The sequence below is a fragment of the Elgaria multicarinata genome, chromosome 20 (assembly GCF_023053635.1).
Source record: "Elgaria multicarinata webbii isolate HBS135686 ecotype San Diego chromosome 20, rElgMul1.1.pri, whole genome shotgun sequence".
In the NCBI taxonomy this organism is placed as follows: Eukaryota; Metazoa; Chordata; class Lepidosauria; order Squamata; family Anguidae; genus Elgaria; species Elgaria multicarinata.
Genome location: NC_086190.1, coordinates 7620636 through 7642073, shown reverse-complemented (window position 1 = coordinate 7642073; position 21438 = coordinate 7620636). Strand labels below are relative to the sequence as shown.

Below are 21438 nucleotides of genomic sequence, written 5' to 3'. Positions count from 1 at the left end.
GAGGCCATTGTCCTATTCCTGAAAGTTTCTGGTTGTATCCATGCAGTTAGAGATGGTTGATGAATTCAGTCTTTGCACATTCTGATGCTAACTCACCTAATCTCTGCTTCCTGGATGAATGTGTGGATCAGAACCCAGGTATCCTTTAGATTTCACACTTTTTCAAATTGTGTGATGCAGTTCTCGGCACGCAAATGTACCAAGTTCATTTTAAAATGCAAGGTTTGGGAGAACGTGGGAGAACGTGTACTCGAGACAGAGTATGTTTAGAAATGCAGATTTTGTCAGAAAATATGTTTAAAAATTTGTATTTAAATACAATTTTTGTGCATTGAAAGGGGAAGTGGGGAGAAGATCACAGATTAATGTGGAAATGGGATGGAGCATGTATCATTCACACTTACCAAAAAGAGACTGATCCAGCCATCCCTAAAAGAAACAGTGTCTGTCCACCTAACAGCTGCTGGAAACCCTTGTGTGTTTGGGCTTCCTGTAGGCATCTGGCTGTCCACTCTGGAAAACAGGATGCTGCACTGGAGACACCTTTGGTCTGATTCATGTTCTTAAGATGCATACAAAGTTAAAACTTAACAGGACAGCACTGTGCAGTGGAATTGCTTATTTAAATTAGGTTTCTGGGTAAAATAATAACACTAACATCACTGATTATTGTGAAAATGAGATGGAACACATGCTGCTGGTACAACCTAGGTCATGGCAGATGGTGTCCAGAGCTGGGCCAAGATATTTTGTTGCCTGGGGCAAGGATGACATGCCCCACTTTGCCTAATGGTAGGGCCGGCTTTGGCAGGTGACCCACTTATGGGTCCTAACCCAGGAGTTGGATAATGCTTAACCTTTTAAAACTTGATGTTGTTTGGACTTTATACTGTTAGTTTTACCCTACCCTGTGCCTGTTTACCCTACCCTGTACCTGTTTGCCTTCTCTTCCCCTCCTTATTGTTTTACTATGATTTTATTAGATTGTAAGCCTATGCGGCAGGGTCTCGCTATTTACTGTTTTACTCTGTACAGCACCATGTACATTGATGGTGCTATATAAATAAATAATTAATAATAATAATAATAATAATAATAATAATAATAATAATAATAATGGCAACATGGAGAATACTGTCCTCAACTTACAGGAATAGAATACAGTCTGCTTTGGAAGTTAATACCATATTTGACACTGCAGTTATAAATGCTACTGAAATGAAATGCTTCATTTTTGGTGAACCGCCCAGAGAGCTTCGGCTATTGGGCGGTATAAAAATGTAATAAATAAATAAATAATAAATAAATAAAATACTGAACAGATTGTTGTAAACAATAGGACTGTGCTCTGCTCCAATTTGGATCTGTGAATCCAGAGTGGAGCGGCCCGATCCGCCTCCGCTAAAGGCGGATCTGAATCAGGTTGGGGGAGCTGTGGATCGAGGCGAAGTGGGTCGCTCTGCTGCAGAGCGCTTCGCCTCGATCCGGAGCTCCAGACGCCATTTTGAGCATCTTTTCCCATTGACTTACATTGGAAAAGTAAAACACCTATAACTTTTTTGTTTTTCAGGTTACACACATGTAACTGGACACCATGATAGCTTCTAAATAGATCCTTATTCCTGCAAATTTTGAAGGAAATCAGATCATCCCCTGATTTTGGGGGAATTGTTAAAAATATTTTCCCCATTTATAGAAATGCAGTTATCTCTGTTATTTTTTAAGCTACACACATGTACCTGGGCACCATGATAGCTTCCACATAGGACCTTAGGCATGGCCACTTTGAAGACAATCGGAACATCTCCAGATTTTTAGCGATTTTTTAACGATTTCAGCATTCCCCCATTTACAAAACTGCATTCATCTCTGTCATTTTTCAAGATACAGACATGTAACTGGGCACCATGATAGCTTCTGAATAGATCCTTAGTTGTGCCAATTTTGAAGGAAGTTGGATCATCCCCTGATTTTTAGGAAATTTTTAAAGTTAAACCTCAACCACAAAATCCTTCAGAAATAAAGAAGATAGTGCATCTCAGGACAATATTAGCACTTCAAAGGGCATGATCTGATTTCCTTCAAAATTGGCATAAATAAGGATCTATTTAGAAGCTATCATGGTGCCTATTTTGATGTTTCTAACTTGAAAAATGATGGAAATGAATGCAGTTTTGTAAATTGGGGAAATGGTTGAGGGTTAAAATGTTAAAAAAATCGCTAAAAATCAGGGCATGATCTGATTTCCTTCAAAGTGGCCATGCCTAAGGATCTATGCAGAAGCTATCATGGTGCCCAGTTCCATGTGTGTATCTTAAAAAATAACAGATAATTGCATTTCTGTAAATGGGAGGAAATCTTTTAAATATTCCCCAAAAATCAGGGGATGATCTGATTTCCTTCAAAATTGGCATGACTAAAGATCTATTTAGAAGCTATCATGGTGCCCATTTTGATGTTTCTAACTTGAAAACTAAAAAAGTTATAGGCATTTAACCTTTGCAATGCAAGTCTATGGGGGGGGAATGGAGCTCTGATCTGGATCTGGAGCTCCAGAGCAGAGCAGAGGTGGATCAATATGGAGTGGAGTGGACCCAATCCAAAAGGAGCGGATCAAGATCCAGAGCGGATCAGGGGTGGGGAGGTCCGTGCACATTCCCTAGTAAACAAACTGTTCCAGAGAGAATCATTGGTTTGACAAAATCAGCAGTAAGTCAGGCCCATCGTGTTTCCCAGAGCTGTAACATATTAGAAAAGGGGGGGCATTGCTTGAAATATATGACAACAGATGCCAATTGGGCTGGCCTGAGGAAGGTGGCATAGCTACCTTAGATGCCTGTGCTCCTGTTCCAATAGCTCTCTAGCAAGGATGTCTGGAGGATGTGGGGTACCATGCCTATGTCATACTTATAATCACTTCCTAGAAAGAATATGCACAGGGGAAGGGGGCCAAATTTGAGTAAAGATGCCAGAGAAATTTGCAATGAAGCTGAATGAGCTCAGATTTTTATGAATCTGACCCACGGATTCCACAGTGGACCGGATTTCCCTCTGTCAGGTGGATTCTGCAAACTTGCGGACCATTTTTCTAACCTTTGGGAATTTTGCACAAATGTTGCTGTAGAAAAATATGCTGAAAAACAAAAAACAAAAAAACCTTGGCCAAAAATGTGCATTTCTCCCATAGGCTAAAGCATGACATGCAGATTTTGGGGGGCTTTTCTGCGTTTTTGTACCTGCGAATTCACACAAATTCACATTTGTGCAAATGTGAATTTTGCATGAAGTCAGTAACTTTAAAAAATGATTCCATCAATGGGCAGATGACAGAACAGACATGGAATGGATTTCACACAATTTGTGCATCCCTAAATTTGAGTGGGATCGCTGATACCCTGGAAGATATAAACAAACTTCAAAGTGATCTTGCTAGGCTGGAGCGCTGGGCTGGAAACAGCAGAATGAAATTTAATAGGGATAAATGCCAATTTCTACAGCTAGGAAAAGGAAACCAAAGGCACAGCTACAAGATGGGGAACACTTGACTCAGCAATACTACAAGCGAGAAGGATCTTGGAATTGTTTTAGATCACAGGCTGAATATGAGCCAACAGTGCGATATGGCTGCAAGAAAGGCAAATGCTATTTTGGGCTGCATAGAAGTACAGCTTCCAAATTGTGAGAGGTTATTTGGAACTGGTTAGGCCTCATCTTGAGTATTGCGTCTAGTTCTGGGCACCACATTTCAAGAAGGACGCAGACAAGCTGGAGCGTGTTCAGAGGAGGGCAATGAGGATAATCAGGAGTCTGGAAACAAAGCCCTATGAGGAGAAACTGAAAGAACTGGGCATGTTTTTCCTGGAGAAGAAAAGATTGAGGGGAGACATGAGAGCACTCTTCAAATACTTGAAAGGTTGTCACACAGAGGAGGGCCAGGATCTCTTCTCGATCCTCCCAGAGTGCAGGACACAGAACAATGGGCTCAAGTTACAGGAAGCCAGATTCTGTCTGGTTATCAGGAGAAACTTCCAAATGTTAGAGCAGTACGACAATGGAACCAGTGACCTAGGGAGGCTGTGGGCTCTCCCACACTAGAGGCCTTCAAGAGGCAGCTGGACAGCCATCTCTCAGGGATGCTTTAAGGTGGATTCCTGCACTGACAACTCTGCTATTCTGTGATTCTGTGAGTTCATGTTCTGTTGGGTCTTCTGCCTGAAACACAACCAAGTCCAGTCTCTGTATCCTAGAGTTCTTGCTGCTTCCTTTTGCCTCCCAAGCACCTCCTGGGCTTCTTCAATGCCATCTCACTGTACTGGTGGCATTTTAGCCATACTCTGGATCACTTGATCTCTGATAGCCCCCGTGCAGAGGCTGTGAAAAACCACTGTGTGGGCAGCAACACCTGGAGGTATCTAACCTGGGTTCTTGCTTGATTTGCATGGAGAATCTCCAAGACTGATGCAGCACATCATGATGCAGTCAAGCCCCCAGAGAACCATTGAAATGAATGGATCCATTTTAATGGAACAATTATAGGAGCCATCATTGAATCTTAAAATCGTCGAGTGGGAAGAGCTCTTGGAGGTGATCTAGCCCAACCCCCCTGCAATGCAGGATGCAAATACAGCAGCCCCATAGGAGCAGTTGGCCAGATCCACCAATCACTTGTGAAAATTTGTTTTGTCTCCCACATTGAAGCTTTACATGGGGCAATAAGCGGGGGACTAATAAATTCTGTGGGTAGAGATTTGTTTTGTCTCCCACATCAAAGCTTTGTTTGGGGGCAATTAGAAAATACAAACAGACCCTGGTATATTCTGAGTTTAGAGGTTTTTTTAAGACTCCCTAGTGGGTTGTAAGAGGCGTATTACAGGCTGGAGAAAGAATTGGGATATAATCTGGCGATCTCGACAAGAAAAAATGACAACTGTTCCACGGGTCACAACAATTGCAAACATTTGTTTTATAACAATTGCACTATACTGTTCAAAACAAATGAGAATAACTATTCCACCAGCTACAACAAATGTAATTGTTGTTTTATTACTAACTCATTATATTTATATTGTTCTTTTACAATCATACCCACTTTATGACTATATGGTTCCTTTCTTTATCTTTTCTACAAATGCAGCAACCTTGGCAGAAACACCTCCGGTGAAGGAGAGGACACCATCTCCTATTCTTTAGCTGAAAACTCCTTCCCTGCCATTCCTGCCCATTCGCTCTAATTCTGCTCCATCTTCTGCATGGCAGCCCCCCTTCCCCTCGGATGTTTGAAGTCGGGGAGGGCAAACTCACCCAGGTCTGACTTGCCAGATGCTCATCCTGCAGCTGCCACCATTGGCTCTCGCTCGAATACTGTGAGGAAGGAGAGCCCATGAGGGCAGCAGAGCCAGCGGGGGCAGGAGTTGGTGATGCCGCGCCCCAAATGCTTCAGGAAACAACAAGCATTTGGGCCGAATCCTTGAAAGGAAGGGGAAGACCATGAGGGCTTCAGAGCCAGCGGTCAGACTTTTACACACACCCCTTTGTGTAAATAGCAGCTGTAAAAAGCATCTCTTGGATAAATGGGGCCTTTGCAGCCACCATTTACACAATGGGGGGAGTTATGTAATTCCGGATGAGGGTTGGCAGCTGCCAAGCGCTCATCAGGCCTCACAAGTGCTCGAAGCACCAGTCCACGAATGTGCCACGGTGCCCAACTTAGTCAGACGATGGGACACCTGGACTCAGTTGTTGCCTGCGACATCCCTAGTTTGCAGATTGCTGCCATTTTACCCCTTACTCTCCAAGCTAAACATCCCCAGTTGTTCAAAGGACATGGCTTCCAGGCCCCTTGCTATCCTAGCTGCCCTCCTCAGGACATGGTCTATTTTTTTTAATGATGTTCGTAAGGTGGGACACCCAGCAATGGAGCCGGCACTCCAGAGTTTCCTTTGCAGTCCCAAAGCCCTGCTAAAAAACTTCTCTGTTCCTATCAGGCCTCCGGTGGGCACAGCCTGTTCCGGCTCTCTGCGATGGAAGTGAAGATGATCCACGTGGCCCTGCTGGTCTTTTTCCTGCTCTCGGTTGCCATGACCAGCTGCTTCTTGTGGCAGTACAGCCTTCCCAAGGTGGAGCCCAGTAAGTACTAGGGGTGTGCACGGACCCCCCACTCCGCTTCACTTTCAGATCCGCCATTTTCAGATCGGGCCGCTCCGCCCTGCCCCCACTCTGCCTGTGCCCACTCCGCTCCGCTCGGAGCTCTGGATCGACGGCGACGGCGGCAGAGCCCGGTAAGGGACCAAGGGAGAGGGGGACCTTACCTGCCTCCGTCCGTGGTCCGTCGCCGTCTTCAATTGAGCCCGCAGCCCAGACTTCCTGCTGGAACCATGGGCTCAATTGAAGACGCTGACGGACCGTGGACGGAGGCAGGTAAGGGAGAGGAGGGCGGGGGGACAGCGGCAGGGCCCGGTAAACCCCACTTACCTTTCCGGCGGAGCTCCGGATCGAGGCGAAGGATCTGCCTTCACCTCGATCCTCTTCGCCACGCTCCACCGGCCCCCCAATCCTCTTCGCCTCTGCCTTAAGGGCAGGCGAAGCCCCCCGCTCCGCTCCTGCTTCTACGGTCCGATTAGAAGCAGAGCACATCCCTAGTAAGTACCAGACAAAGTGCCCGTCTGCTCACGCTCATTGCGGTCAAATCATTGCCCTGTGTACATGCCCCAAAACTGTATGAAGTAAGGTGGCCATTTATGCATTGCCAGGGAAGAGGAACACCCCCCCCAAAAAAAAAAATACAAAAGGAGACAGAGATTTTCATAAAAGTTTTGCAGATGAGTATTTTATGTGTAGCTTTAAATGTGGCACCTACTATAACTGAAATAAAAACACAAATCATCTGACCATAGTGGGGAAGGCAGTGACCAGATAGCTTGTGGGCCTGCTCTGTCCATTGTCCAGGTGCCAAGAGTTGATAGCAACCTCAAGGCTCCTGGTCTCCAACCTTAGGGGTCTCTCTCTTTAAATTGGACTTGTCCTGGGCAGCCCTTTAAATAGAGGACATCTTCAAATAGAGGACTATCCTATGGAAGCCCCTTCAAATAGAGGACTGTCTTCTGCTCCAGCCCCTTGATCCCTTTGAATCCCTTTTTTGCACTTTTCCCAACTCTAGAATATTCTATTTTAGGTCTAGTGACCAGAACTCTACACAGTAATCCAATGCCAGATCTACACCAAGCAGGATATGTAGGGTGACCCTATGAAAAGGAGGACGGGGCTCCTGTATCTTTAACAGTTGTATTGAAAAGGGAATTTCAGCAGGTGTAATTTGTATATATGGAGAACCTGGTGGAATTTCCTCTTCATCACACCAGTTAAAGCTGCAGGTGCCCTGCCCTCTTTTAAATCTGGTCACTCCAGTATAGCTCCTGCAGCTTTAACTGTTGTGATGAAGAGGAAATTCCACCAGGTTCTCCATATATACAAACGACACCTGCTGTAATTCCCCTTTCTAAAGATACAGGATCCCCGTCCTCCTTTTCATATGGTCACCCTAAGATATGACACTTTGAAAACAGTTTGAGGACGGTATATGGCATGTGCCCTGGGCCCCAACAGTTGTCACAACTGCTATAAACCATTTTAAAACAGTAGTGTAGATCCTGCCCAGGTGTGGTTGCATCATAGATTTGTATAAAGGAAGTATAATCTTGGCATTTTAATTTTTGAATCCTTTCCTAATTATACCTAACATGGAATTTGCCTTTTTCACAGCAGTTGCACACTGGGTTGACTTTTTCATCGAGCTGTCTGCCACAACCCCAAGATCTCTTTCTTGGTCCGTCACTGCTAACTTAGATCCTAACAGCTTATACATGAAGTTGGGGTGGTTTCTCCAACATGCATCACTTTATAGCTGCCATTTTGAAGCTCATTCTCCCAGTTTGGAGAGATCCTTTTGGATCTCATCAACACTTTTTGTTTGAACCACTCTAAATAATTCATTGTCATCAACAAACTTGGGTGAAATCCAGACTTAATCCTCCTTAGAGAAGACTCATGGCTAACATAAGTCCTGTTGATTTCAATGGATCTACTCTAAATAGGACAAAGTCTGGATTTCACCCACAATTAATTGGTGACAGAAAAGGTGTCTTTGATAGCAATCCTTCATGCCTTTCCCAACGTTGCTGATGTTGTGCCGTAGTAGTAAAAGGAAGTCTCTGGATTTTAAAAGAAACTAAAAAGAACAATGGGGAAAGCCTTCCTTTCTTTTTTTGCACCTGCGTTCCTTACTTCAAATCCAATTTCCTAATGGAGGGTTTCGTCGCGGTTCGGTCACGTTGCTTAGCTAAACAGCATCTGTTTAAAACGAGAAATGAGTGAATCAATTTATTACTGGTCCATGTCACTTTCACATGCCTTCATTTCATTCATAAGATTGGCCTATTCTGTTCCTACATTAATCTGCGGGTTTAAAAACACATCAACACCTGTATGAAAATCTACATTTAAAGGCGCATTTAGAATTCCTCATGTGTCATTACGTAAAACCACGTCCTCCGACACATCCTATCCATCTGGATTTGTTCTTAGGCCCAATGGTGATGGAGGTCAAGCCAGAAGCAGTGCAGATGTGTCCCCGTTACCCAGATCCTGTACCTCTGGACCACCCAATCCCAATCTTGAAGGATGCTCTGGAAAAGGTATGTTGCAGAATGACAATTATGGAGTGTGCAGTTTGGAGTATTCCAGACGGCTGCCTACTGATATTGGACAGGGGTTCCATCCTCTCTACCTCTGGTGCTGATTGGCATACGGAAATTGGGGTGATGGGGCCATTGTGCTGGTTTTGAGAGTCTCTTATTTCTCTATGTTTCTGATTCAGATCTTACTTTTACCATGAAATCGCATGTTAATAATAATGACTTAGGTATGGCTCTCTTGAAAAGATTACTGAGATATATGTGGATCACTTTGAATGCATCTTTTTAACTTGGCTAGCAGGGCTTTCTGCTTCTCCTGAAGGCTAAGTTAGGCGTTCTGAAAAGGACGGCCAGAGAGGGGGCCTTGCTTGCAAAGGGGTGTGTGGCAGTGGCGTGGGCAGGGAGAAGCAGCCATCTCCCTTATTCCTTGCAGCTACTATTCTGTGCTTGAAGCCATGAGCATCACACTGGCCCTGTTCAGAAGACACCTTAAACCATGCCTTTAACCACGGGGGTTAAGCCAGAAAGCTGGGCCGTGTTTAAGGTGTCTTCTGAGCACAGCACAGCTTTCTGGCTTAACCATTATGGTTAAAGCCATGGTTTAAGGTGTCTTCTGAATGGAGCCAATAAGTGTGTTCGAATGTGACCCTGGAATGGCACCACACACTGGAATTGTGCCACGCAGAAGCAAAGAGAGAAGGGGGGGGGAACCGATGCAAGTGGCTGTGAATAGCAGTGGGAAAAGTCCAATTCAACATTTTCCTGGAAATGTGTTTTCCCTCCCCCTTCCAAAAACCCCCACTCTGTCCATGCTGAAAATGTTTTGTGTGTGAGCATTCGATCCAGGCCTCATTATTATCTAGCATTCTGAAATTTCTACCTCCCACATCTCCTGCTATAATGAGCATGTAAGTGTGCATGTCACCACATGAATAAAGCCTTTGATACAATTTCTTCCCCATCACAAATCTGCTGCAGGTGGACATGCTTCTTCGTCACAAAATCCACAGCCCTGGAATGCCGGCCCTCTCAGCCATAGTCATCTACAATGACACGGTACTGTGGACAGGCAACTTTGGGAGACGAAATGGCTCTGACCCCTTCTCTGGCATTCCCAACGAATACACCATTTATAGGTGAGTCTGCATTTCACTCCAATTTCAGAGAGTTCATGTTTCATGCATGCTCTGTCTTTCTCCTGGGGGATTGATGAACCAGTCGCTATTAGTTATGAAGGTTATATGGATCTTCCATGTCAAGAGACAGCATGCCACTGAACACCAGCTGCTGAGGTCAGTCTATGCAGGAGGGCTATTGCTTTCAAATCCTCTTGTGGGCTTCCTGGAGGCGTCTGATTGGCCACTGTGGAAAAGAGGAAGCTGGATTAGATAGAAAATTTGGTTTGAGCTGGCACTGCCCTGTTCTGCTCTGGCCTGAGGCCCACAGGGTAATGTCCCAGTCAAAGCAAGTCAACTAAAGCAGTATCAGGACCATGGAAAGCTCCTAGTGGGCTCTTCTAGAAGACCTATAGGACAATGTTGCCTCAAGAGGGAGCCAACACCATCTGAATCTTTATAAAGGCAGGCCTTGGAGGACCCAAAGGGCCCTTTCCAAGTTATGATTTCTTTGGCTACTATGAGGTCTAGGAGATGGCTTCAGTGAAATCCTCTGAGTTTAGAGGTGATGATATGGCCACATCTTCTGACCTGGAGGTCATTGGAGAAGATACTGAAGATTCTGCTCTTGATAATGAGGCCTGAATCTCATTCTCATCTGTGATTTCCTCAGAACATTGTGGCACCCCAGGGTCAGGGTTCCTGACCACAGCCCTTCTTATATTCTCTAATCATACAGTATTAAATAAATATATGGTGACCAATGAGTTTCTTATAGATACATTTTAAGAATTCTAGAGGGGATTTAGTAGGTCATCTGGTCCAATCTCCTGGTCAAACCAAAAATCCTGAGCTAGAAATGTGGAGACATGTAGAGTCATGAATTTTTGTGTGTGCAATATCTTCTCTGAGTGTGTTCATCCTTCTCTTGCTCACACACTCCCACATTCACAAACACATTCACACTAGGGATACTTTTAAGTTTGCATTTTTAAGCAAGCCCACCTGATTCACGTGCTCATTGTATGTGAATTGGAATATAGTTCTTTTTACATTTTTGCTTCTGCAGTACAGTTCTCAGTAGTGCTGTGCCAAACATTTCTCACATGAAAATTTTAAACATTCTCATTCAATCTGATAGAAAAGTAATTGCTTTTGAAAAGAAATTCAAAGGAGAAGAAATTTTGGAGAAATTCTCATGAGTTTAGTTCAGGGTTCTTGTGCTGAGAAGCGTGCATGGTTGCCCTATCTTCGTTATACAAGCATCTCTCTGACAGCCTGTAGCTTCTTTGGCTTCATGAATTTATTCCTCCCATAGGGCCTTTTTGGATCAGGAAATGCAGGGAGCCTGGGAGACTTTAGAGCAATGGAGAGATGTGTAATAGGAAAAAAAATACATACAGTACCCCCAGCTACCTCACAGTGACCCCGTTCAGAAGACACCTTAAACCTTGGCTTTAACCACAGTGAATAAAGCAAAAGGTCTTATTCACTGAGGTTAAAGCCATGGTTTAAGGTGTCTTCTGAACAAAGCCAGGCTTTCTGGCTTAACCACCATGGTTAAAGCCAAGGTTTAAGGTGCCTTCTGAACAGGCCCATAGATTAGGTAAGGTAAAAAGCACCACCAAATGCCCTGAGAATGAGGCAAAAAAATAGAAACCTCTTTCATGGGGGAAGAAAACTTTCAGGAAATCAAAGGATAGATTTTGGCACAGCATTAGCTCCAGCCCTTCCCTGGAGCTGGGTGCAACACTGTCCTCCCCCTCACCTCACACCTGCTACAGGGCTTTCAGGGAAGAGGCAGTGTTGCCAGTACCTGCATTATGTACGACCGGTCACCCCTGAGAAACATAACATTTGGAAGTCCCTAGAGAAGCGACTTTTACGGTGGCCGTGCAAAAAAAAAAACCCAAAAGCACTTAGGAAAAAAGGAAGGAGCTGTTTGACACCATTGCCAATAGTGATGCCTACCTGTGAGAAATTGTTGGAGAATTTCTCTTCCCCCTGGACAAATTTTGTGAAATTGTCCCCCCCAATTTCTCTACTCACAAACAGGGCAGAGAATTCCGAGAGGCCCCTGGTGCACAGCGCTAGTTTTCAGCTCAAAAGATGTACCAAAATGAGTATTTAAAAACAAAAACAAAAATGTGTGTTTTAGGGTAACATATATACAAAAATGTATTGGGGGCGGGAATTCATATTTAAATGCAATTGTTGTGCCTTTTTTAAAAAAAAGCAGATTGGTGAGGAAATAGGGGAGACGAGGTTATTTATGAACACGTTTGAACCTGACATGGAAATAGATTGATTCATCCATTCCTAATTTACACAATTCAACCATAGTGCTCCTATATGCACTGCTCTCACATGTTCACATACCATTCTCATAAGTGCAACGTCAGAAGGGTTTACTTCACTAACAGTTACAAGTCATGGCAAATTCTAAGTCATCATACAAATTGTATCAGTATAATCCGAATATTAATAAATATACACCAAGATCAAAGAATCCACTAAATAAATATACACCAAGATCAAAGAATCCACTAAATAAATATACACCAAGATCAAAGAATCCACTAAATAAATATACACCAAGATCAAAGAATCCACTAAATAAATATACACCAAGATCAAAGAATCCACTAAATAAATATACACCAAGATCAAAGAATCCACTAAATAAATATACACCAAGATCAAAGAATCCACTAAATAAATATACACCAAGATCAAAGAATCCACTAAATAAATATACACCAAGATCAAAGAATCCACTAAATAAATATACACCAAGATCAAAGAATCCACTAAATAAATATACACCAAGATCAAAGAATCCGCTAAATAAATATACACCAAGATCAAAGAATCCGCTAAATAAATATACACCAAGATCAAAGAATCCGCTAAATAAATATACACCAAGATCAAAGAATCCGCTAAATAAATATACACCAAGATCAAAGAATCCGCTAAATAAATATACACCAAGATCAAAGAATCCGCTAAATAAATATACACCAAGATCAAAGAATCCGCTAAATAAATATACACCAAGATCAAAGAATCCGCTAAATAAATATACACCAAGATCAAAGAATCCGCTAAATAAATATACACCAAGATCAAAGAATCCGCTAAATAAATATACACCAAGATCAAAGAATCCGCTAAATAAATATACACCAAGATCAAAGAATCCGCTAAATAAATATACACCAAGATCAAAGAATCCACTAAATAAATATACACCAAGATCAAAGAATCCGCTAAATAAATATACACCAAGATCAAAGAATCCGCTAAATAAATATACACCAAGATCAAAGAATCCGCTAAATAAATATACACCAAGATCAAAGAATCCCCTAAATAAATATACACCAAGATCAAAGAATCCACTAAATAAATATACACCAAGATCAAAGAATCCACTAAATAAATATACACCAAGATCAAAGAATCCACTAAATAAATATACACCAAGATCAAAGAATCCGCTAAATAAATATGCACCAAGATCAAAGAATCCGCTAAATAAATATACACCAAGATCAAAGAATCCACTACATTTATTCATACTCAAGCTAACAAAAGGCAGACAAGAGCATATATCAAATAGCAGCCAAGATACAAACTAAATGCTGCCCCCTAGGAAAAGTGGTTCAACAAGGCCCCACCCTGATGGTCTCTCTCTGGGCAATTTGAGCAGAAGGAGCAGCTACTGTAGCAAGAGCCAGACAGGGTTCCACCTCTCCCAGGTCAGAATCGAAGGTCAGAAAGTGTGTTCCTAAAACAGGAGTAGGTCCTTTGATTTGTAGGACACCCTGAAAAGTCAATTAAGTGGTCTGCAGTGAACAAAACCATGCCTGAGAACTGCCGCTCCGGATAACGATGCCCTGTGTGTCTGCTTGTGTGTGAGGTAGGATCGCTAGTGTCTCCAAGATCTTCCCCACCATCATGTTGTACAAGCTGTGGGAGGAAGGGAAGGTGACGTCGCTCGATGACCCTTTAGAACGTTATGCTCAGAGCTTCACGATTAAGAACCCTTTGGGACGGCTCAAAGAGTCCGAGCAGAGGCACGCGGCGGACGGACTCATCTTCCTGGAGAAGGGATCGCTGCCCCTCAAGCCGTCACCTGTGACACTGCGTAGGATGGCCAGCCAGCTCTCTGGTGAGGAATCGTGTGCGTCTCTCTGTATGTGCATGCCTCTGGCGAGATGATGATGATGATGATGATGATGATGATGATGGTGAATGAACCTGCCTTTCTCGAAGCTTGCCGCATTCCAAAGTTGGGCCAGACCTGCCATTAAAGTGGAGTGAGGCAGCTGCCTCAGGAAGCCGGTTTGGGGTTTCAAGAAAGGACAGAAAATTGTAGGGCTGGATACCACCTCAGGTCTGAACCCCAAATCTGAGCAAAAGCAGGCTGATTCAGCCAGCTTCGGACCGAATCTGGAGCAGTACCAGATTGGGGCCAAGGCACCCCGGAGTGGATCTGAATGGGCTTGAAAATTTCAAGGTGCCTCAGCCCGATTCTGGGCAGTGGTGAGCCCCTGCCCCTGCCCACCATGAGTCGGACTGAGAATCCTTTGGATTCCCATCTCTCCCCCGCTCCCTGCTCTCCCTCTCCTGTCCCTCCCTCCCTCCCCACTCGTCCCCAGAACCTGAAACTGCTGCCTGGCCAAGCCCCTTTAGAGAGGTCCAAACCTCACTTCAGAACTGAATCCAAAGCAGATTGGGCAGGTCCCGAAACACCCTGAATCGAACCGGGACCAATTTGGAGCTCCTGAATGTCCTCCCAAGCAAGTAGTGGGCGGGCAGGGGTTGTGTGCAGCCCTCGCAAACCGAACTGTTGATTATTTGATTTGTACTTTTAGTGGCAGGGAGGGAGGGAGCCACTTGTGGAATTTTTGCCTGAGGTGCTAAACTAACTTGACTTCGCCTTGGGTACTATGTATCTGGACTTGGGGAGGTGGTATTTGCTGTTCTGCCTCAGGCAACGAAGTGTATTGGACCGGCTCCGATTACAAGTCTTTTGGCAGTCAGCAAAGGGCCTGGGAGAGCCTCACCCTTCTCTCAGTTTGACAGAAGGGCAGCAGATCTCTCTGAGTGCAACACGGAGCAGCCCCCAGACCAAACTCAGGCCTGGCGAAGAGGGGCTTGCCCCTCCAGGCATGCTCAGCCTTGACTGCCCTGGCACATCGCAGTGAGCTACAAGGAAAACCATTGGTTCTAGGGGAAGGTCAAAAGCAAGCACAAATTTGGGTGAGCTACCAAGGCCAGCCACAATGTGTGCTCCCCTGACTATTGATAACAATTATAGATCTAGCATACAATTGAATGTTGTTGTTGTTGTTGTTATTTAAAATAAAAATATCTGTGTCTCCCGACAGTCTTCAGAGGCAGCACACTGTAATTCCCAGTTTGTAGGCAAAGAGGCAGTGGCGAGAAATCCCTGCCTACGTACAGTTCTGAAGCCATGCTTTCCCCGTCTTAGGAGTGTGGGGTTCCTACGCTGGACCAGTCTCCCTGGTTGCACAGATGGGACAATTGTAGCCATTTGAGGGGTGTTACTGCACAGTGTGACGTGTCCCCCTTCTCTTACCCTGGATGTGAAAATACAGCCCAAGGACAAATGTCAGATCACTGGGTAAAATCAGAAGAGGAGAAGAAACCTGCTAGCCCAAGCTGCCACCATCACGTTTGAGTGATGGTGTTTGCTAGGGCTACGGAAGGACTCCCCATGTACCTTTATCTCACCTTTGTTCCCAACCAACGAAATCTGCCCTCTCCCCGTCATTGGGACATACGAAATCCTAACTACAGTAGAAAACTCTTCATGATATTCATGGAGGGCAGCCCTAGCCTTTGCACTGAGGCCTTTCACTCTGAGGCCTGCCCAAGAGTGTTGAGTTTCCAGCAATGAGTCATAGAATCATAGAATAGCAGAGTTGGAAGGGTCCTATGAGGCCATCGAGTCCAACCCCCTGCTCAATGCAGGAATCCACCTTAAAGCATCCCTGACAGGTGGTTGTCCAGCTGCCTCTTGAAGGCCTCTAGTGTGGGAGAGCCCACCACCTCCCTAGGTCACTGGTACCATTGTCATACTACTCTAACAGTCAGGAAGTTTTTCCTGATGTCCAGCCGGAATCCGGCTTCCTGTCACTTGAGCCCATTATTCTGTGTCCTGCACTCTGAGAGGATCGAGAAGAGATCCTCCTCTGTGTGACAACCTTTCAAGTATTTGAAGTATTAAAAGACTGGGCATAGAATCATAGAATCATAGAATAGCAGAGTTGGAAGGGGCCTACAAGGCCATCGAGTCCAACCCCCTGCTCCATGCAGGAATCCACCCTAACGCATCCCTGACAGATGGTTGTCCAGCTGCCTCTTGAAGGCCTCTAGTGTGGGAGAGCCCACGACCTCCCTAGGTAACTGATTCCATTGTCATACCAGCAAAGTCATTGGAAGAGGAGCTTCTGCTCAGCATCCTAGGAGGCTCACTGTGTCCTGGAAGGCGTACCTGGGAGAATGCATCCTATTCTGAGGTTGAGACTTAGCTGGCAGGTCAGACTCCCGATCTGGGATTCCTGAGCTATTCATACGCTGCCCTCTGCAGGCTCTGATCTGCTACAAGTGAATAACATTGATGCCCAAGGTGGTAAGAGCCCAGCCTGATCAGTAAACGAGTGTTTAATCTGGAAATTATGTAATTCCCACCCCCACTGCTGGGGGGAAATGCACAATTTCTGGAGCCTCTATTGTTGCACAAAATGGAGGCTCTGGAAATTGTGCATTTCCCCCGTTGCATAAATGGTGGTTGTAAAGGTCTCATTTATGCAAGAGTAAAGGCGCAAACGCTTCATTCATGGCTTTACTCTTTTCTAAATGGGGTCTTTATGGCTGCCATTTAGGCAGCAGGGAGATTATATAATTACCAGAGCCTCCAATGGAGGCTGCAATGAGAGTAGCCAGTGGCCCAGTGCTCATCAGGCACTCGTGGAGTCACCAGAGAAGCTCACGCAGTCCATGAGCAGGGGAAAACAGCGGTGGCAGTGTCCCACGAATTGGATCCACTTGGCGCCTAGCCCCACGAAGCTGCTCTCAAACATTCCAGATTCAGCAAGGGAGAATCTCTCTCTCCTCTCTCTTCTGTGAGCAGCGGAATCGTCACGTTTCTTTTGGTGTCTCTGGTGTTGCAGGTTTGCCCAGGAGGCTGCGTTCCACCAGTCTGTTGTGGAAAGGGACCACCCAAGAGGCGTTGGCTCTGTTGAAGGATGATGTCCTGGTGGCTGATCCAGGAACCAGGTGAGCCCCCTTCTTTTGGGTGAGATCCCCTCCTCACAGGGCAATTATGGGGAGGGAAGAAGGGATCGGTCAGTTTCGTCCCCCACCCTGCATTCACATTTTTTAAAAATCTCAAGCTCTTTCTCTCCCAAATATGAAGAACGTCTCAATTTTTGGTAAATTCTTATCAAAAACACATTGCAACAAAACTCTCACCCCTCTGCACCTATCGAATCCAAGAGATGCAGCCGTTCCCAGCATGAAGAGGAGCACGATGTCCGTACCTGCCATTAGCTATTAAAAATGAGGAGCCTGTCAGAAAAAAAGAACAAAGAACGAAAAACATGATATTAAAATTATTATTTAAAAAACAGAATGTCAGGCTGGTCAACCAAGGAAGGCTTCCTGGAAAAGAGCTGTTTTCAGGTGGTGCCAAAAATAACGCAGCGTTAGCACCTGCCTGACCTTCAGAGACAGGGGGTTTCATATGAAGTGGGCCGCCACACTAAGTGGGCCACCACACGGCGGCTATGCAGGAATCTGGGCTGCCCTGTCCCCTAACTGAGCCGGGGCAACGCATGCAACGTCATAGGCATAAACAGGCCCTTTACGCCTGTGGTTATTGTGCACATCGCTGCTTTAAGGTGGCCATTTATTAGGATGACCATATGAAAAGGAGGACAGGGCTCCTGTATCTTTAACAGTAATGTAGAAAAATGGAATTTCAGCAGGTGTCAATTAAAGAAGGTGAAATTCCCTCTTCATCACAACAGAAAGCTACACTAGCTATAGTAGAGTAGCCAGATACAAAAGAGGGCAGCGCTTCTGCAGCTTTAACTGTTGTGATGAAGAGTGAATTTCACCCTCTTCAATTGACACCTACTGAAATTCCCTTTTCTACATTACTGTTAAAGATACAGGAGCCCTGTCCTCCTTTTCATATGGTAACCTTACATTTATGCAACTTGGGAATGAGGGAAGGAACCGAGCTGCCAACAGGCATGTATTAGCGGCTCGATTTAAGGGACGGATGCCCGGGTGCTTGTGAGGCCGTCCTGCAGCTCGCTCAGCTTCTGCTGGTGGCCACCAAGGATGGCTCAATGGGCACCCGCAAAATCTGGATGGAGGTGAGTCCATCCATCCCTAGGTCTTACACCCCTGGCATAGAGGTCCCTCCACACCATTCGAAGCTGTGATCGCGCAGGTCTCCTGATGGTGCGGAGAGCCTGCATGGGTTCATCCGAGCACCCAAGGGCTTCCCCTGCAGAACTTGTGCCAAATAATGCAAGGAGGTCAGGAGGATGGAGCTGGTGGGCACAGCCAGATTTTGGGTGAGGTCTGCAGGCACATTCCCGCTTCCTTTCTCCACACATCTGTGAGTGCATTGGAGGGGAACTTGATCAGGACTAGTGTCTTGAAGGTTTAGCCCAGAGGACAGACAAATCAGGGGTAATAACATGGCTGTCTTCAGATATTTGAAGGGCTCTTGCATAGATGATGGAGCAAATTTGTTTTCTGTTGTTTCATAGAGGAGGACCTGAACCAACAGGTTCCAATTACAAAACATAGATTTCAACTACAGAAAGGTAGGAAGAACTTCCTGAGGGTACACCCTATTCAACAGTGCAACAGACAGCCTCCAAAAGTTAAACCATTTTCTCCTTGGTTACAGGATTTTTAGCAGAGGCTTGATGGCCACCTATCAGGGCTGCTGTAGCAGTAGTTTCCTTGCATTGACACGGGGTGGACTAGTTGACCTGTGATTCTACGGTTCTATAGAGAAGCCTCCATTGGACAGTTTTATTGGATCCATACAGGCATAGAGCTAAAGTGCCCCCTCCTTGTTTGTCCTCAGAGTGCTCTCTGGCTTACTAGTCCAGGAGATGGCCTGCAATCGGGGCTCTCAATCCCTGGGTAGGATCAAGGAACCAGATCCATGATCAACACTCCAGGCAGGTTCCGGCTTTGACACCTGATAGTGATTTAAGTGCTTCTGCTGCAGGAAATCTTCAAAGCAGCTTAACTGATCCCTCTCTTCTTTTGTCCTCTCCGGAGAGATTGAATGGCCCCAGCTACCCTTTCTCTGTCCAGGAAGAGAAGGGGAGGGGAAATACACCACTGGGATTGTGCTCTTCTGGTTTTATGCGTTTGTTTTCTGAATGGCAAATTCAATTCAATCCAGCAATAGCATTTTAGTGTTGAAGAACTTCAGATGAAAATCTATCAAATGTTCCTGGCGTAATGTCAGACGTGCCCATCACAGAAGCAGCTGAATTTGTGGCTCACATCCTGGTGCCAGTGAGTGCCACGTGAACGGATGTCACTCACAAATTGCTAGCACCACGACATTTCTAGGAATGCCTCCAAAACTGCCCTCCATCCAAATTCCCTGGGCTTCCTGGGTTACCTCCGCTTGTTTTGGAAGTGGAATCCGTGTATTAGGGACCTTCCATTGATCTTGTTTGGGTTTTTTATTTCTGTTTTGATTGATTGATTCTTTCTTTCTTTCTTTCTTTCTTTCTTTCTTTCTTTCTTTCTTTCTTTCTTATTTATTTATTCCTGTTGGTTCCTTCAGTCGTCTTTTACCAATGTGTACATGTGCACATTGACAAATGGCTGCAAAAGCAAACCTGATCTCATGGCTTGCATGACTGCATCAAGACTTTTGTGTGTGCACTGTATTTATTGATCTGCATGCACACTTGCACACATCGATAAAACACTCCAAGAAAGCCATTTTGAGGTCTGGTTTGATTGAGGTGCGGTTTACATGGTGTAGGAGAAATTAGGAAGAGGACTATGTAGTCTTCTGAGAACTTCTTATAGTTGCCTGTGGCAACAATGCCATTGTGTTTCTGTCTATGATGCGGTTGGGATGGTGTGGAGTCAGATCTTCTAGACTGGGGGTCACCTTGGGGGAAAACTGTTTCTCTCTGCTCTCCTCCCCTCCTTCTCCAGGTGCCATTACAGCAACTTGGCCTTCTCACTAATGGCGCATGTGCTCGCAGAACATGCCGCTGAGGGGGAGTACCAGCGCTGGGTCTCTGAGAATATCCTAGACCGTTTGGGGATGGAGGACACGGGCTTTGACATCACGCCTCCCATACGATCCCAAATGGCTGCCGGTTTCTACAGCAGCGGGCAACCTGCTCCCCTCTATGACCTGGGCTGGTACAGGCCTTCCGGCCAGATGTACTCCACCGCTGCTGACCTGGCCAAGCTAGCCATGGTTTTCCTGGGCACTTACCACCGGCGTCTTCTGGAGCCGGACACTGTGAAGACCATGCTAACACCCCTCTTCAAGTGCTCCAGTGAGTACTTTGCCAACAAGACCGGAACGCCCTGGGAAGTCAATGAGCAGCTTGGCTATGACATCATCAGGAAGGATGGTGACTTGGATGGCTACTCAGCCACCTTCTCCCTGGTGCCCAAGCTCCGCTTGAGCTTCATCGTGCTGATGGCCGGTCCCCGCCCTCAGGGAAGAGACATCGTAGCCCAGGCATATGAGTATCTGATCCCTGCCATGGAATCTGCCTTTCGTGAGGCAGAAAAGAGCCTCAACCCGCCTCCAAGTCCCGCCCCTTATGTGGGCTACTACACCTACTCCAACCTGACTTTCTATGAGATCAAGGTTGGTGCTGGTGGAGTGCTGGTCATGCAGCAATTTGGGCCACACATCGAGGAGCTGATCCCGGAGAATTATCGGACCATCAAGCTGCACCACCTCGAGGACCGTGTCTTCCAGGTGGTCTTTGAGAAGGAGTTTCCATGCACCCTGCGCTTAGGCTCAGCCTCTGTTTCCCTTGAGACACAGGATGGGCAGCTGTTTAACTTCTACCCTTTCGACCGGAAGGGATTGTCGCCTGGATTTGATGCTCCTGGCCTGAACACATACAATGTCCTACGCATCCAGCGCAAGCCCGTGTTCTACAGTTAACTGCTAAAGGCAGGACAGCCATTTCTACTTTGAGACAACCCACCCCCAGAGTCTGTTCCCCAGTGAGCAGGTTGCAGGAAGGGAGAGAGAAAGAGAGAGAGAGAGAGAGAGAAGGTGAGAAACCCATGGCTTCATCGCTTTTCTTTTTCCTCCAATGTGGCTTACTTGCTCCCGGCAGACAGTTTTCATCCTCAAGTCCACAGCTCTCCATCTGAACACCACCATGAGATGCCCTAAGCATCTCATGTGCCACTGACACATGAGATCTTTTGAGAGTCATGCTCCATCACAACACAGAAGATTGGATCATGTTACTGGGACATGCTCTAATTCCTTGGCATGAGCAGGTTCTGATCTAGGGTCAATCTTGAAACTTTCAGAAAAAGAAAGAAAGAGAGAGAGA

General features: G+C 45.5%; 1 protein-coding gene across 1 annotated transcript; it reads left to right on the top strand.

Moving 5' to 3' along the window:
• Positions 1–5990: 5990 nt before the first annotated feature.
• Positions 5991–21035, top strand: LACTBL1 (lactamase beta like 1). Its single transcript, XM_063145352.1, has 6 exons — positions 5991–6126; positions 8581–8690; positions 9669–9826; positions 13735–13982; positions 17014–17119; positions 20057–21035. The coding sequence occupies exons 1-6, from the start codon at positions 6021–6023 to the stop codon at positions 21033–21035; spliced, it is 1707 nt and encodes a 568-aa protein (XP_063001422.1). The 5' UTR covers positions 5991–6020.
• The last annotated feature ends 403 nt before the right edge of the window (positions 21036–21438 follow it).

Bases quoted from the DNA above. Each gene is read 5' to 3' on its own strand.
- LACTBL1 (XM_063145352.1), top strand. From the start codon at position 6,021: ATGGAAGTGAAGATGATCCACGTGGCCCTGCTGGTCTTTTTCCTGCTC. The intron at 13,983-17,013 runs GTGAGGAATCGT...CTGGTGTTGCAG, and splicing joins GATGGCCAGCCAGCTCTCTG to GTTTGCCCAGGAGGCTGCGT. The intron at 17,120-20,056 runs GTGAGCCCCCTT...CTCCTTCTCCAG, and splicing joins GTGGCTGATCCAGGAACCAG to GTGCCATTACAGCAACTTGG.